The sequence below is a fragment of the Syngnathus acus genome, chromosome 15 (assembly GCF_901709675.1).
Source record: "Syngnathus acus chromosome 15, fSynAcu1.2, whole genome shotgun sequence".
Lineage (NCBI taxonomy): Eukaryota > Metazoa > Chordata > Actinopteri > Syngnathiformes > Syngnathidae > Syngnathus > Syngnathus acus.
In genome coordinates, this window is record NC_051100.1 from 8,205,692 (window position 1) to 8,221,088 (window position 15,397).

The 15,397-nt window shown below is 39.9% G+C and overlaps 3 protein-coding genes across 6 annotated transcripts; all 3 read right to left on the reverse strand.

Annotated features, from left to right (window-relative positions):
• Positions 1-600: 600 nt before the first annotated feature.
• On the reverse strand, positions 601-5,972 carry slc29a3 (solute carrier family 29 member 3). 3 transcript variants are annotated; one of them, XM_037271748.1, is made up of 8 exons: positions 5,851-5,972; positions 5,243-5,383; positions 4,764-4,837; positions 4,360-4,675; positions 3,814-3,896; positions 3,398-3,624; positions 2,758-2,920; positions 601-2,034 (listed from the first exon to the last, which is right to left on the reverse strand). In XM_037271748.1, exons 4-8 carry the CDS (start codon positions 4,639-4,641, stop codon positions 1,431-1,433), a joined length of 1,359 nt encoding a protein of 452 aa, XP_037127643.1. In that variant the 5' UTR covers positions 4,642-4,675; positions 4,764-4,837; positions 5,243-5,383; positions 5,851-5,972; the 3' UTR covers positions 601-1,430. The 3 variants fall into 3 exon arrangements, with proteins under 3 accessions (XP_037127643.1, XP_037127641.1, XP_037127642.1); XM_037271746.1 differs by having other exon boundaries at positions 5,828-5,972; XM_037271747.1 differs by having other exon boundaries at positions 5,243-5,445; positions 5,828-5,972.
• Positions 5,973-6,970: 998 nt separating this feature from the next.
• LOC119134699 (prosaposin) lies at positions 6,971-12,743 on the reverse strand. Of its 2 annotated transcripts, XM_037271705.1 has the most exons (15): positions 12,579-12,743; positions 11,639-11,772; positions 11,435-11,509; positions 11,233-11,358; positions 10,839-11,033; positions 10,615-10,758; positions 10,352-10,408; positions 10,144-10,149; positions 9,514-9,672; positions 9,315-9,407; positions 9,043-9,226; positions 8,754-8,917; positions 8,601-8,681; positions 8,412-8,519; positions 6,971-7,616 (listed from the first exon to the last, which is right to left on the reverse strand). In XM_037271705.1, the coding sequence occupies exons 1-15, from the start codon at positions 12,733-12,735 to the stop codon at positions 7,581-7,583; spliced, it is 1,719 nt and encodes a 572-aa protein (XP_037127600.1). In that variant the 5' UTR covers positions 12,736-12,743; the 3' UTR covers positions 6,971-7,580. The 2 variants fall into 2 exon arrangements, with proteins under 2 accessions (XP_037127600.1, XP_037127601.1); XM_037271706.1 differs by lacking the exon at positions 10,144-10,149.
• Positions 12,744-12,966: 223 nt separating this feature from the next.
• On the reverse strand, positions 12,967-15,349 carry mrps6 (mitochondrial ribosomal protein S6). Its single transcript, XM_037271849.1, has 2 exons — positions 14,875-15,349; positions 12,967-14,799 (listed from the first exon to the last, which is right to left on the reverse strand). Exon 1 carries the CDS (start codon positions 15,211-15,213, stop codon positions 14,881-14,883), a length of 333 nt encoding a protein of 110 aa, XP_037127744.1. The 5' UTR covers positions 15,214-15,349; the 3' UTR covers positions 12,967-14,799; positions 14,875-14,880.
• Positions 15,350-15,397: the final 48 nt, after the last annotated feature.

Genomic DNA, 15,397 nt, shown 5'->3' on the forward strand with positions numbered 1-15,397 from the left:
ACAGCAGAGCGTCTTTAAAAGTGACTTTGTTCTTCATGTCGCAATATTTTATAGAGCTAGTCTAAAACAGTAAACAAAGTCATATTGATTCTTTTGGATTTTGATCACAATCACTTTCAATAGTTTATTCCTTACACTGTCTAAAACCTTTTTCCAAAAACTGCCACTTTCATTTACAAAAGAAATACCATTTAAAGAATGTTTAGTATTTATTTTTATTCAATTATTCGACTCTCCATACATATATAGGAATAGAACTTTACATCTTTTGTTGTAATATAACTGATTTTAATATAGAAGCTGGTGTAACACTTAACAGATTTTTGTTGGTGGTGTGCCTCGAGATTTTTTCCAATGAAAGGTGTGCCGTGAATGAAAAAAGGTTGAGAAACACACTGACTTAGGCGACTCAATTGTACCATGTGATTAATGATTAACATTGGACCGTTACTGAGGTAGTCTTCGGTAACTTGGGTCTACTCCCTGCTAGTAAAAAGTGATAAACATATATATTTACATGATATTTATTAAAAATACAAAATTATTGTCAGGTATGTGTGTGTTCTAAGTATTTCGGTAAAGACAGTAGTACTCCCAATGTTGTCCTTTGGCGCCCTCTCTTGGCCATTGTTTTAAGTAGAACCCACTTTTCAATTGTAAACCACACAGAACATTAATAACATGTTGGCAAATTACACAAAGAAAAGATCGAACTATAACATTGTAATATAAAAACAATGAGGATTAGATGCCATGAGTATAACAAATAGAGTTATAGTAATAGTGGATTGCACAAACTTGTGGTACCTGCTCCTCATGTTGTTTACAGTATCTAAAGTGAGTATATTCCCCTCAGATTTTTGTAAAAATTCATTATCTATTCATGGGCAAGACTGAAGAAGAGTTACTTGTAGTGCTACAATGTCGTCAGGGAATCGCTTGTTTTGCAGCATAAATTGACTGTCCTCTCAAAGGAACTCAACAAACAGCTTTTTACACAAAAAGGAGCACACCCCTGAGTAAATTGTGCAAATTGGACCCTTTGAGACATTTCTCCTCCCTGGTTCGATGCGAAAGCTTTTGTCTTACGTCACACCGAATTAACAGTGTGATTTATCGGCGTTCACAGATTTAATTCAATATTAATTTAATATTTTCTCATCAACAATATTTGCCTTTTTTTTTTTTTGCTCAGACTAATCCATTAAAAGTAATGCGTTGTTGCCACTATCTTGTGGCATTTTGGTGCCTCGGCACTATACTGTAGTGAATTGAGGCCCTTCAATTCACTACAGTATAGTGCCGAGGCATCAAAATTACATCTATAGACAATTGGAACCCTTGCTAGGGCGGGCGTCAATTACGCACACAATTTCATTTTTCGCTGCAGGGTATGTTCCTTATCAGGGGTTCATAATCACAGTACATAATCATATTGCATGCACAATAACGAGGGACATAACAGATCCGACAGTGAGGCCCAGAGAGAGGAAGAAGGTCATGACCACTCCAGTAGCCTCCGCAAGCTCCCGGGGCACAACCTTGGGTCCGTAGATCATCGGTAGAGTCCCCAGGTAGCCGTTAGTGAAGCCTAACAGGCAGTTGAAAATGATAGGATACACATCATGAGTGAAGAGCACAATATGGAGATGGTCCCTGGGCTGGTAGTTACAGAAGATGATGAGAGGTACCAAGACGGAGCGGCACACAACCAGCGTGGGAAGAAGTCGGCTGGTGGGGCCCGGTAACTGCAGCCAGGCGGTGGACTGCCTGCCGCAGAAATCTGCAACGTTGTACAGGAGGAAGGCGGAGAGGGGAACAAAGTAGGTGTTGGTCCAGGGGCTCCCGCTGTCCTTGTTGACGGATTGGATGCCAGACAACACCCCAGGGAACACCACAATGGTCACGCAGAAGACGCAAAAAACACTCAAGCCCAGAACCCACGTCTTCCTGAGAATGTGTCTTAATGGAGGTGTTTGGGTGGGTGCTGCTCCTCCTCCTGGAATGCTGATTGTGGCAGCCATCAAGTAGTATCTGTATAAAGAGAAAAGCAACATGCATAATAAATATTTCAGTGATCTTCACAATCTATTTTCGGACCGCTGGCTAAATTGTTATAATAAAAGAGGAGAATATTAAAAATGTACGAAAAACCAAAAAAGAAAATAATTGTAAAAAGCACGTACCCATTCCAATAGGTTCGTGCAAACAAAATGAAACAAATATTAAAATAATACAACACAAAATAAAAACAGTACAAATAAAAAATATTAAAAAATACAATTCAATATGTTGTGCAGATCTGATTGAGTTCATGAGCAAAGAAAATGCATTTTTTTTCTTTCATTTTTTACAGACTAGACCACAGGTGTCCAGCTCAAGGCCCGGGGGCCAGATACGGCCCGCCACATCATTTTATGTGGCCCGAGAAGTCAAATTGTGCATCATATTCGTGTGTCATTACTAAAATTGCAAATTGTCTTCACTAATATCTACTATATTTAATATCTTTTTTTTAAATATTTGACCATTGTTTACTTGTCTGATTTGAAAACGAGTTATTTGTCAGTTTGTTTTGTAGCTTTTACTGTATAATATGAGGTGCTCATACATTTATTTGGGGTGACAGTCACAATGGCCCTCCGAAAGAAGCTATGGACGACAATGCGGCCCGTGAAAAAAAAGAGTTTGATACCCTTGATTTAGGGGAATGACAGACAAAGCTGGTGTATGGATCTACCCTGAGTGTTTGTGCACCTTGAGAAGGCCAGCTTGGGGAGCAACAGGTATGCAAAGATGCAGAGCAGGATGAAGACGTCTGCAGTCAGGAAGTACGCCAGGGCGCTTTCTGTCACGTCCTCTGCCAGTGCAAGGTCTGCTATGGATGCAACAGCGCTTAGCGTGCCTCCCATAGCCTGGCCTGTGTGACACAATGTGGCTGAAACCACTATGCAACTTAAACAAATTTAGGCAGTAAAAAAATTCTGTCGGAACACATTACATTTTTTTATTGAACTTATATTATATTTATTTATATTTATTATATGATATATATTTATATTTCACTTTTTCTTACCTTGTCTATGTCATCAATTAATATTCAAGACATAATTTTAGCAAATTCCTTAATTCACAAGTGTGTTTTAAAATGGTACTAGATTTTTGCACTGGTACCCGAGAAGTTATAAAAAGCTGTAATGACTCATACTGTATATGCTGTATATACAGCATTTATCTAAGAACACTCAAAATGAACAGTGCAGCAACATTGCCCATTTGGCAGACAGCATGGCTGCACAGACTTAGAAGATCAGCTTCCACATCTGTACGTGAGCAATCAAGCCTGTACCTATTGTTGCATGCGAAAACTTTAGCAAATCAAGCCTCAAGTGCATACCAGATATGAGCGCTTGAGAGATCTTCATGGGGAAGTGTCCACTGATGCCAAACATGCTGGCACAGAAGATGTTAGAAGCTCCACTGATGACAGCCACGCTGGCCAGTGTGCCCACAAAGAATTCCAGCCTGCAGTGGGACACATCCACCTTGACCAGTACAGTGGTCGCCAAAAACACCAGCAGGATGACCAAGAGGGATGACAGGATGCGCACATTTGCAGACACCCTGGAAAGTGCAAGGGACCACAACGCAACCAGGATTTGATTTCAGTTAAGGAATGTAATCTTCTTGCAAAATCTCATTTTTTAGGGTAATTTATTAGAGTGAGTCCCCATTGTGATATTTGATTACAACAATGTTTCAAGAGGTTTTTGTGATTGGTTCAGTGCATGTAATGCTGTTGATGCAAGTGACCTGTTCACGAGAATGTAGTTGAGAATCAAACACAGCACTGAAGGCACCGTAGAAGCAAATGTCAGGTAACTTTCAAAGTAGTCCTGTGAAGAAAAGGAGAAGAAAAACACACCTGTTCAAGGAGTTGGTGGAATATGCACACAGAAATAAAAGTGGGAAGTGTGTAAATTCACATTGATGAACAAAAGGGGAAATGATCACCTTTGTGTTCTCTTCAAAAAGAAGCTATGATAAATGATAACATGCTAATAAAAACAATGGGAGTAAGCAACTATATGTGAGCTCTGTGTCAAAAAAGCAAATCAATTACTTGAATTACCAACTCTTCAGTCCAATCTGTGTTGATTTGACCGAGCATTACTGTAGCCTACATTTGGCCATTTTGCTTTTAACTCTTGACCAAATTCTCCTTGACAAGTTTTTGAAGTGCTTCTAATGTTGTTGCCAGCTACGAAGTCACATGCATCCACTGTGACACAACAGCACTATTGTGCATGTTTAAGTAGATAAACTAAACGTAGAATCCGTCTTAAATGTCACACTCACACTTAGGTCAGACCGCTGCTCCTCTGTGGTGCTGCTCAATTTATAAATCCAGTAGCTCTTGGCGGTGACGAAAAAGTTCCAAGGTAGGAGAGCGCCGATGCCCATGAGGAAGAAGATGATGTAGACCAAATAGTAGCGATCATCGGGCGCGTAGCGTACGGCCAGGGGGACTGATGGAGTCTGATCCTCGCGCTCCTCATCCTCTGATGAAATGGAGTTGTCAAGGACAGCAGGTCCATAAGTGGAATTGAGGTTGGGGTGCGCAGGAGCTCTTCCGTCCATTTGTAAGTTGCAGTGCACAGCGTTACATAGAAATCTAAGAATTGCATGGAGGATGTGTTAAAGAACAAACAGATTGTGTTCGGCATGGAAGGCTCCAACACAATGTATTTGAAGACGCTTACTGTGCCGTGCTTGTCCAGCCAACTAAATATAAGTTGTGGGAGCATTATCTTGGACAGATTTCTCTGTGTACCACCCTGCAGCAAAAAACAAACAAAATCAAACATATAGGGCAAACTGATGAGATCCCATTCAAGATTATCATAAATTCTGCTTTTACAGTGAATGCATGTTTTGATTGAGCTATAAATTTAATGTCTTCAGAGTTTTACTGTACTGTATCACACAGAGACCAATTATCTAAGCTACAATATATACAGTAGGGGAAATCATTATTTGATCCCCTGCCGATTTTTTTCCACTTACAAATAAATCCACTTTTTTTTTTTTATGGAAGAAACAGTTTAACGGGGACATTCTTCAAAAACTTGTGAAAAAAATACTTTCTCCTGGGGAAAATGAGTAATTGATGCACAAGCATATGGACATCTTGTAATTTGTCAGCAAGATATAGTAAGCACAGAAAAGTTAGGCAACAGACTTACACAGGAGGATGTTGGGTCATACTTTTTCCAGATCCACTCCAAATCATTTATGTCGATGATCACGTCCGCCGACAGATTGTAATCTTTCTTGATCCACTCCTTCTTGCTTTGGTCTTAAGTTCTGAGTCACTCTCAAGCTAAGAAGCAACATTGCAAACCCATCTTCAGTGTTCTGGCAAATGCAAAGTTGCTGTAGATTCTACAGAATTCATAGTGGCAAGTCAGCACAAATGAAATCACATGCAGTATATATATGGGAGCAATGAGGAAGGAATTTGTTCACATGACACAGCCTGGAAAAGGCAATGACACGCTAAACTCGAGACTGCAAACTTGGCACTTTAGTGAGATAGTAAAATGAAGCCTTTTCAGTACTCAATGAACATAACTGCATCCGTGTTTCAGGTAAATGTTGTAACGCCTTTTTATGACTATGTTAATATTAAAATGCACAAAATTATCCAGCGACACAGCTACTTGTTTGATGTATTCCATAAAATGTATGCACGGTGTACTGTACACAAATTGGTAGGTCGTTTAAAACAACGAGTGTCATGGTGATTTACAAATATAAAACATACCTCATTGTTGCTAGGTCACAAACTTTTTTTATGTCTTCTGTCACAGTGACAGAGGAACGGATCTTTTCCCTCACGTCTACTCTTGTCCGGAGTGCAGATAAACAAGTGACACAAACTCGCATCCATTCCTCCTGCTAGCAACAACTATCTTATTTCCGGTTATATTTTTCAGCGAATTGGCATATCATAACTACAAGTTATACTGCATTGTCTAAAACGCATAACTTGTGAACTCAGTACTATTAACCAGTTTATATTCAGTAAAAATAATTCTTTTTATGGGATGAAATGATGTAAAACATGATGCATTAATACTCTAAAAAATCCCTTACTGTAATTCTGAAAATACACCGGATGCCACATTTGAGAATGAGATCCGGTGACGCTTCAAAATAAAGTTACTATTAAAAATGCAGTATAAGCACAAAGACTACAAAATTGCAAGCCATAATTTCTGGTTGTATTAAATATCTAAGAGCAACTATTTGAGGAGCACTCTTGTATTGGCTTTCGTGCATTGCCCATAGTTTTGAGGTTACTAACGGCACGTGACAAGTGCAGAATAAGTCACCACCGACTACAGGATGGCACTGAGCTGTGAAAGATATTTAAATTATTTCTTACATTAGAACAGTTTCACTGCATTCATGCAAAGATATTCAGTTGAAAGTTGTTTTTTTACCAATATAGGAACAGACAAAGTACATTTAGGCCCACTTAATAAAAGGCAATATTTCAAAAAAAAAGTACCACTGATTGTTACTTACTAGGTTCTATATTTCTCTTTAGAATTTTTTTGTATTTTCTTAAATCATAACTGTTAATAACGTTCCTAAATTTTAGTAAAGAAAAACCAACAATCATTTCATTTTTCTAGATCTCCTCGCTGAACTAAAATTATATTCAAAATGTGGAAGTGCAACTAGATCGGCACACATGGCTTTGGGCTCTGGTATCACTTTTGGGTGAGAGGTAGTGTACGCTCTTCCACTCTGGAGTTGACCATGGTTAGAGGCTCAAAGCAGGTGTGGGCGTGCTTCTTGCCCCCCAAAAGAAGGGATGACATATGGCATAAATCATATGCCAATGAACCTATTGATTCTGAAACGACAGTTAAGATTTCAAAAAATAGATGAGACTAAATCAAATGGTTCCAGTGATTTAGATCATTTTAATGGTTAAAATCAGATCAATTTATAGCTGGCTCAGGATATGAAGCAGAACAGAAGATGCTTGGTGTAAAACCTACCAGTTACAAACAGCTATGAAAGTGCAAACAATGGAAAGAACACTCAAGGGCCATGCCATTGCCTCCTAAAAAAACATCACAATAAGACAAGATGACTGACAAAAATAAAAATTTGCTTTTGAATCTGACATGCTGCTGAAGGTTACATCGGTCAATCATTTCTCAGACATCTTCTGTTTGCTCCTACAGGGAGGAAAAAGCCATAATGACATGGTACCACAGGTGATACAACTTTTGTTACTACATACATGTATAATCTGATGCAGCGCAAATATGCCAAACTGAGAAATCTTAGTGACAAATTAACATCTTTTCAGATAGCAGGTCTGTGTACATGTAATTTAGACCCAGCGAGGGAAAAAAAAAGTCCAGTCCCTTTCCACGAATCATATCAAATTAAACATAAGTCACTTAGATTAGTAAAGAAAAGAAAAAACGGTTGAAGTCGGAAGCAGCAATGCAATTATTTCCCTAAAAAAAATTTCAGTAGGCGCTGGTCTTCCTCTATGCCCACATGTGGCGCTTGCAGTGATCCACAGCCTGAAAGATAAATGAGAAATCTTAATGCGACCATATGAATAATTGCAATCTATTCACTCACAAAAATATGGCGCTTCAGCTTTCAGGTGAAATTTCTAGATGCCCCTCAAAATTTTGCTCCTCTTATTTATTATGTTATTTGTTTATTTATTATTTATTCATCGCTCTTATTTATTCATTGTTTGTGCCTTCTTGTTTTTACTTTTGTGTTGTTTACTTGTATGTATATTGTGTACTATGTCTTGTCACCGTGGGATAGTGGGAAACATAATTTTGATCTCTTTGTGTGTCTTGACATGTGAAGAAATTGAAACTAAAGCAGACTTTGACTTTCAAATACACTACAACTTTTACAGGTGAACTTAACTTGACCATCTCAGGACAAATCCAAGTATTTTGTGTTTCAGTAACTGTTTTTTGCACAGCTTTCCATTCTCCAAAAACCTTAATGATAAAATTCAGACTAGGTGTTTGTTGAATTAACCAATATATTTCCATTCTATGTCTTTCTGTTATGTGACTAAGCTAGTTGCCACGTTCCTCGGGGGAAAGCCTCACAATAGCATCGTCTTGGTCTCATGATGGCAACGTGATTCTAACTGAACCAGTGAATGTATTGTTCGATTTATGGTTCAAACACCTGCTAGAATGTTGCCATCTTGCTCTTTACCAAACAAATTATAGAAAATAAAGTACTGCAACGTGGTCAAATTAAGTTGAATAGAAAAGTTCATGATATTTTAGGTTTAACATGACGTTCCATTTAAAGTGTTAATGTATGTGCAAGTGACGTACATTGCATTGGGTTGCTGTCTCCATGTTCCTGCACCAGAATGAGGGTCCAAAAGTGCACTGCTCTCTTCCCAGTAGTCTGCGCAGAGCCTCAGGACAGGCGCCCACTTGCTATTAACACACACGCACAAAGAATTCTTAACTCCAAACTTTGCGGAGCGACAACACAGCAAAGGGGATGATTATACCCACCAGGCACACAAAGTCCGGGTCGAGCATCTGAAGGAGCATTTGCACCATCATGGGCTCGTACTGTTCAACCAGTTGGTCACACTGTTGACACACAGACAAGATTTAATAGGATCGTCTGAAAAAGCGCAACTAGTTCTATGTGAATCTGCTCACCTCTGTCTGGTAGGAGTCAGGCAGGAAACTGCAAACTTTCCTCACTGCCTCCTGGATTTGCTCCTCAGTGGCATTCTTTTCAAGGATTCCGTCGATGTAGGCGACAGCCATCTTGCACACCTTGCAGTAGCCACCAGTTTTGAAGACAGTCTTATCAAGGGCAGCTGGAAAGGGTTTTGGTATTAGACAACCGGTATAGTGCAACTACAAAACATTTTCAAGTTGTAATACCAAGTAAAAATTTGGTGGGACATTTTTGCAGTCATTGTATAGAAGGTGGAGAACTTACGGACAAATGCACGGGTGGCATCTTTGCAGAGTGCCAACACGGTGCAAATAGTTTTTGGGTCAGCCTGCTGGACCAGCAACTCAATGATGGCCTGGCCGTAGGTCTCGATCAAGTCCTTGCACTCAGAAGTCAAGGTTTGAGGCAAATAGTTACAAACCTTCTCCACAGATTCAATCACCTGCTCCTGGGGGAAAATGTAGCATATGGCCTCAAGTATAAGAGAAAGTACATGAACAACCTTAACAGTTTGCTTTATTTGGTCCACATCCTACCTCAGTTGTCTGATCTTCCAACATGCTTTCCAACTCCTTCATCACAAATTCGCAAATTGCACAATAAGCGGAATCGCGAACTCGCACCATAGGCTGGAACACAGAGATTTACTTTACTACTTACTGTAAAACTGAAAATTTACACAATTTCAGTTCACGCAATTAAAAAACGGAGGATTTGGCTTGACTGCTTACGTACCTTAGTTTTTGTAGATTCCACCTTGGTGGCAGGAACAAGACTGAGAGCAGGCACGGTCTTTGCAGCAGGTAAAATATCAGCGGCCTGCAGTTTCAACATGGGAGTGGACTCTACGCCTGCGCTACAGAAGCCAACAATGGAACAGCACTCCTTGGGATCCTGTGGACAGAAAAAGACACAAGGTTCAAATTGCCATGGATCAAACTCATGCTACAGTCGTCCAATGCACAGTTTTAATCCCCATGCATGTAAATTGTTGGACCCTGACAAAAGCATATCCACGTATCTAATGTACATTTCGGCAGCGGTGAGTGAGGTATTAGCTCAAATCTGCCCAAAATCAGAACAAAGCTGTATAGTTAATTCAAGACATTACTTGCAATGCAGGTCACAGCAGACTACTGTGCTCAACCGGTCACAAGACTCAAAAACACATCGTATATTCAGTATAATTTAAAAAAAAGAAAAACAGCAGGCAATCCTTGTGCGGGTTATTCAAAGAAGCAAAATGTTATGGTATGTTAAAGGCAGTGCAACTAGATGGCCCGACATTTAGTCGCTACAGTGTTGGGTAAGTAACACAGAGTAGCAAAAGGTTAAAAAGCTACAGCATCAACGTACAAGACCTACCTGATCCTGAGGAGCAGCATAGCGCCAAAAGGGAAGAAGAAAAGACATGAATGAAGGGGAGATTAAGTATGGGGGGAGGTGGGCAAAGGGGTGGATGCAAAAAATGTCAGCAGGCCAGAATGGACTATAATCACCAATTTGAATAAAATATTGCCCTCTTAATAGTTTTATGAGTAGACAAGTTCTACCATGACATGGGAGGACTCACCGTGGCAAAGACCTTCTGAAGAACAAGGCTGCCGTACATGCTGATGTACTGCTTGCACTGTAAAAGGGAAGAGCAACACAGTGTCAGAAAGAGTGAAAGGTTTTATTATTTTGATATGGCATACATATTCCCAATGGGAATATTAAAGATTACAAAATGTGCAGACCAAGTCTCAGATCTTAGAGGTCATGCTGATCCCGATGTGCAATATTTTAAGTGAAAGGGTACAATACAGAAAAATGTGACAACAGTGTGTCACTCACCATGTCTGACACACCCGGTCCCATCTTGTCACAATCTTCCTCAAATTTCGCAATGAGCGAGTTAACAAATGAGGAATTCTCCTTTTGCTGTGCTTGTGCATCAGTCATAAACTTAATGCAGTCTTGACACACATCACTACTTCCCTGAGGAGAGGACAAGAGGCAATGTTAAATGACCGATGCGGAACGTACTTTGTTCACAGCAGTGCAGCCTGAGAACGTACTTTGACTGGAGTTTCCTGTTTGGGCTTTTCCTGCGGGTACAAGAGCCCAGGAACATTGAGGAGGAAAGGTGAGGCTGACTTGGAGAGGTCAATCTGTGGGATCTCATTGGACAGCAACTGGTCCTGAAACTTGGCCAGCGCCATCTGCTGGGAGCGACACAAGCCAATGGCTCCACAAGCCACACCAGGATCCTCCTAGAAACATGTGAAAGATCATTTACGTAAGCTAGGCAACAATGCTGCCAGTCACAAGGATCCGTTTTTGCATGATGGCTTCTCCATTTCTGCTTTCAACTTGGAGTCACTTCCCTTTCAAAGGCCCAAAGCAGAAGCATCATTCATCTCAGAGGTTCAAGATAAAATATGCTCTCTCAAGCAAGCGGAGACCACTCACCAGCTCTCCCATGATGATTGCTATGACGATGGGGTAGTAATCGTCAACCATCTCCTTGCACTCATCACTCAAACCTTGTTCGGGAATGAGCTGGCAGGCTTTCTCCAAGTAGCCAATAACCTCAGTCTGCAATCAGTAATTAACATTTAGACGAAAAGTGCCTAAAAGTATACAACGTGGATTATAAACTATTCTTTCAAACCTGTGTGGCATTGTCCTTCAAAACCTGCGAGACTACCATCACAACTTCTTTACACAGGTTACATGGCACGCTTTTCTGGAACAAGATTAGAAAAGACAAGTGTCAGTTAAAATAATAAAGTTACAATCCTACAGTTACAGAGGTCAAAAAAGATAAAATGGAAGTGATGTTTCAGAAAAAGAGGAAAGGCCGGAGGAGTCTCACCATCTGGGGTTTGTTCCAGACATTCTGCTGGCAGTGAGTCACAGCACCACACAGAGATGCAGTCTTCACGTTCTGACACCAGTAGGGGGGTCCACGAGCACACTGCTCTGTGCCCAGTAAGGGGGTAGCCACAGCTGCAAAACAGTCAAAGAACCATTATTTACAGACATCCACTTCAATAGAATTAAAAAGAAAATTGAACTTTCAACCTGTTTGACTTTTACTTGCTCCACATTTTTAGAATTAAGCAGTCAGATTCAGATCCTCAGACAAAATCAGTTTAATACAATTCTGGGTTAACTCAGACTATCACACAAGGAACAATCTGACTTCAAAGTTAGACTAAAGAAAAAAAACAAGCACCAACTAACATCACAAGGCATTAATCGCTTATCACTAAGTCAACATGACAGAGCCCACAGTTATGCAAAAAGATTGTCAAAAATATCTATTTTGCCCAAAACAGACTCAGCAATCTAACATATTTGTTATACTGCTAGCGAGGTGAATTTTCTATCAGGTAATCTTCAATCCACTAATCCATCCGGGTCAGAGTAAAATGTTGAGTGACTGACTCCACAGATAATGCCATATTTGTGTGCTGGAAGAAGAAAACAAATGTGAAACGAGGGCATGGCTCTCTCAACCAGCCGTTAGCTTTAATGCTAACAAAGCTAGCGTAACCGAAAGACTGTTTTTGAAGAGATAGATTTGTACAATTAAGACACACATTTGGGGAAAATCTACCACAACAACGATATTATACAACAACGCATTGCACTGTAATGGTGTTTACAGTTTAGAAGGCTTCTTATTTTGGTGTCGCTTCCGCCTACCGATAACTAGTTGAACAACCAAAAGGGCTTCCCGGTGACTTTATGTACACGACAGTAAATACTTAAGATCAATATTCATTTTGTCTTGTGTGTTCGGACATTACCTGAGGATACGAAGAGAAGAGTTAGAAGCATCATGACTCTGCTGTTTTCAGGCTCGTTTGATACACGGAGTTGTTGGAGATCCAAGCGCAATCGCGAACTACGTATTGCGTTCAAAGCTTTATAGTTACTAGTCAGCTGACTACTCAGCATAAACATGTGACTCGTCAGTGTCACTTGACTCGCGACCTCCGCCAAGCAAACTGTCTGTACGTTAGCAAGATTGTTACAAGGACAAAGTTCAGGATTGGAAACGTTTATTTTTAGTATGGACCTGCCCTTTAACCTTGAGTATGTATTCTCGTATGTGTTTTCGTATGTATTTTATAGATGTGCATTTTGAATATTTCTTTATTTTTCTTTTACATCATTACACATGGGGCAAGAAAATGCATAATACGTCTTTAATTATATAGTGCTTTCACAACAATTTAACAAAGCAATTTACATAAAGTAACAATACAACAAAAATAAAGCTGATTGGTTGAATTAAGGACTTTTCTGGTCATTTAAAAAAAATACTCTGGGTCAAACTGTCACCATCATATAATTTTTTGCAGCTGCACAGGTATTTTAAACCTTCTTGAGTATAAGCAGAAATCAACAATTGTATTAATATTGTAAACTCCATCCATCCATTTTCTGTACCGCTTTGTCCTCACGGGGGTCACAGGCGTGCTGGAGCCTACCCCAGCCGTCATCGGGCAGTAGGTGGTGGGCACCCTGAACTGGTTGCCAGCCAATTGCAGGGCACGCAGAGATGAACAACCATCCGCACTCGCACTCACGCCTAGGGACAATTTGGAGTGCTCAATCGGCCTACCAAGCATGTTTGTGGGATGTTTGTGGGAACCAAACCAGCACCCTCCTAACTGTGAGGCGGACATGCTAAACAGTGCACCGTCACTCGCTTACGTAATGACTAATGCCTGGAAAGGCTAAGGAAAGGCTAAGCTTTTTTTTTAAATTTTTTATAGAAGTTAGCTAACAAATTCCAGTAATGCATTCCAATTGTGATAAGAACTAATTTTGACTGTGGCAATATTATGAGCCAACATTTAATTTGGTGAGATGATGTCTGCAGACGATTGCATTTACTAAGATATTACAGACCAACACCTTTAATTCCTCAACCTGTTGGGTGACATAAGTGGTTGGCAAACACTGTTGTTTGTTTTTAAAAGTTCATTAAACATATCTTGGCGATAGCTTCAAATATTTTGATTCTTTATAAAGACAGGACTACTGAATAGCCTCATTTATATCAACATGTGTGCATATTTCAATACGGTTGCTCCTCATTGAGCCTACCTCAACAAAGCAAGAGACAAGAGACAAACCCTGAATTGGTAGCCAGCCAATTGCAAGGCACGCATACGAAGATAAATTACCACAAACACCGATGATAATCGACATTTTAGATGGTTTACGTTGAACATGCAATTTTTGCAACATGCGGAAGAAAACTGGAGTTCCCAGAGTAAGCCATGAAAGCAGAAGAGAACAAGGAAGTATATGCATTTGCATACAGTAGATATGCTATTGTCTTTCATAAGATGAATATAAATAAATTATAAAGTTGAGATAAATGAGAACTATCACAGTTCATGGAAATATAATTGTTTGTCAAGAGTTAACCTGCTGAGCTCATGTGTATAGAAGACAATAAGAATTAAAACATATTGACTTTTTCTCTTTGACCTTGTGATGTTTGTCAAGGCGGCTTGCTAACTTTGCTGTATTTGATTTCAAATGCACAACAAACATAACGTGTTGATATTTAAGTAGCCTGTGTACCGGGAGAAAAACCACACTAATGTGCGGAGAACCCAAATCCAGAACCTGGCACACATGCAAGCCACACTAACCAAAACTGTCCTGTCTCTTTTATGTTAACATTAATTTCTGAATAGAAAACAAAAGTCATTTAATACATGGAGTCACAAGAATAGCACTGCATGTTAAATGTGACTATATTCACATACAACTTCAATGAAAGTGAATGATTTCAATACATACCCATGTAGCTACAGTACAAGTGTTTTTTTTTTTAATGTTCTTTTAATGTCTGATAGTAAAAGCTTCACACACTTCCACCAAAATAAAAAAAAAACGTTGTTTATTATCATCATTATCACAAATCAGATAAATTCAGTCCAATGGCCATGGAAGAGGTCAAAGATTCAGCATACATTACATCCTCTGGATAAAAACTGCAAACACCTGTTTGAGGGGAAGAAAGGGAAAAACATGTAATATATATTTGTTTAAGAATATGAGATCATACGGAGTACGTACGTTCCATCACTGCTGGGTGCCACAGCATGTTTGACTGGATTTCTGCGTGTCCTTCTTCAACACCGTGGGCCTCACCACGTCCACGTCACGGTGTAAGTGATTGGTAAGGCCCGTGAGGATGCTGGGAGCCGCGTAGAAGTCAATCAGAAAATATGATCCTCGGCGGTGTCTCTGGTTGTGTTTGGTTATCACATAAGGCAAGAGTCTCTCTCCAAGATTCTCCATGTCTCTCACCACAGCACCCCGCTCCATTAAAGTCTCCACTGTCCGCCGGAGAGCCGCTGCTGTCTCTGGGCGCGTCATCGCCTTCAGGATAAGAGCCAGTTCGTAGCGTGGCATTGTTGCAGTGGGCCAGGATGCGAAGATTTGAGAAAGGTTTTCAATCGGTAGCTGTCATTTCTACTAGAATCTTTTCAAAGTCGACCATGTTGTGACACGAGGAAGAAAGGTCTTTCGCGATGACGTATAAATCTTGCGCCCGCATGTTTAGTTAGAGTCGAATTTGAAAGAAGATAATAATCCG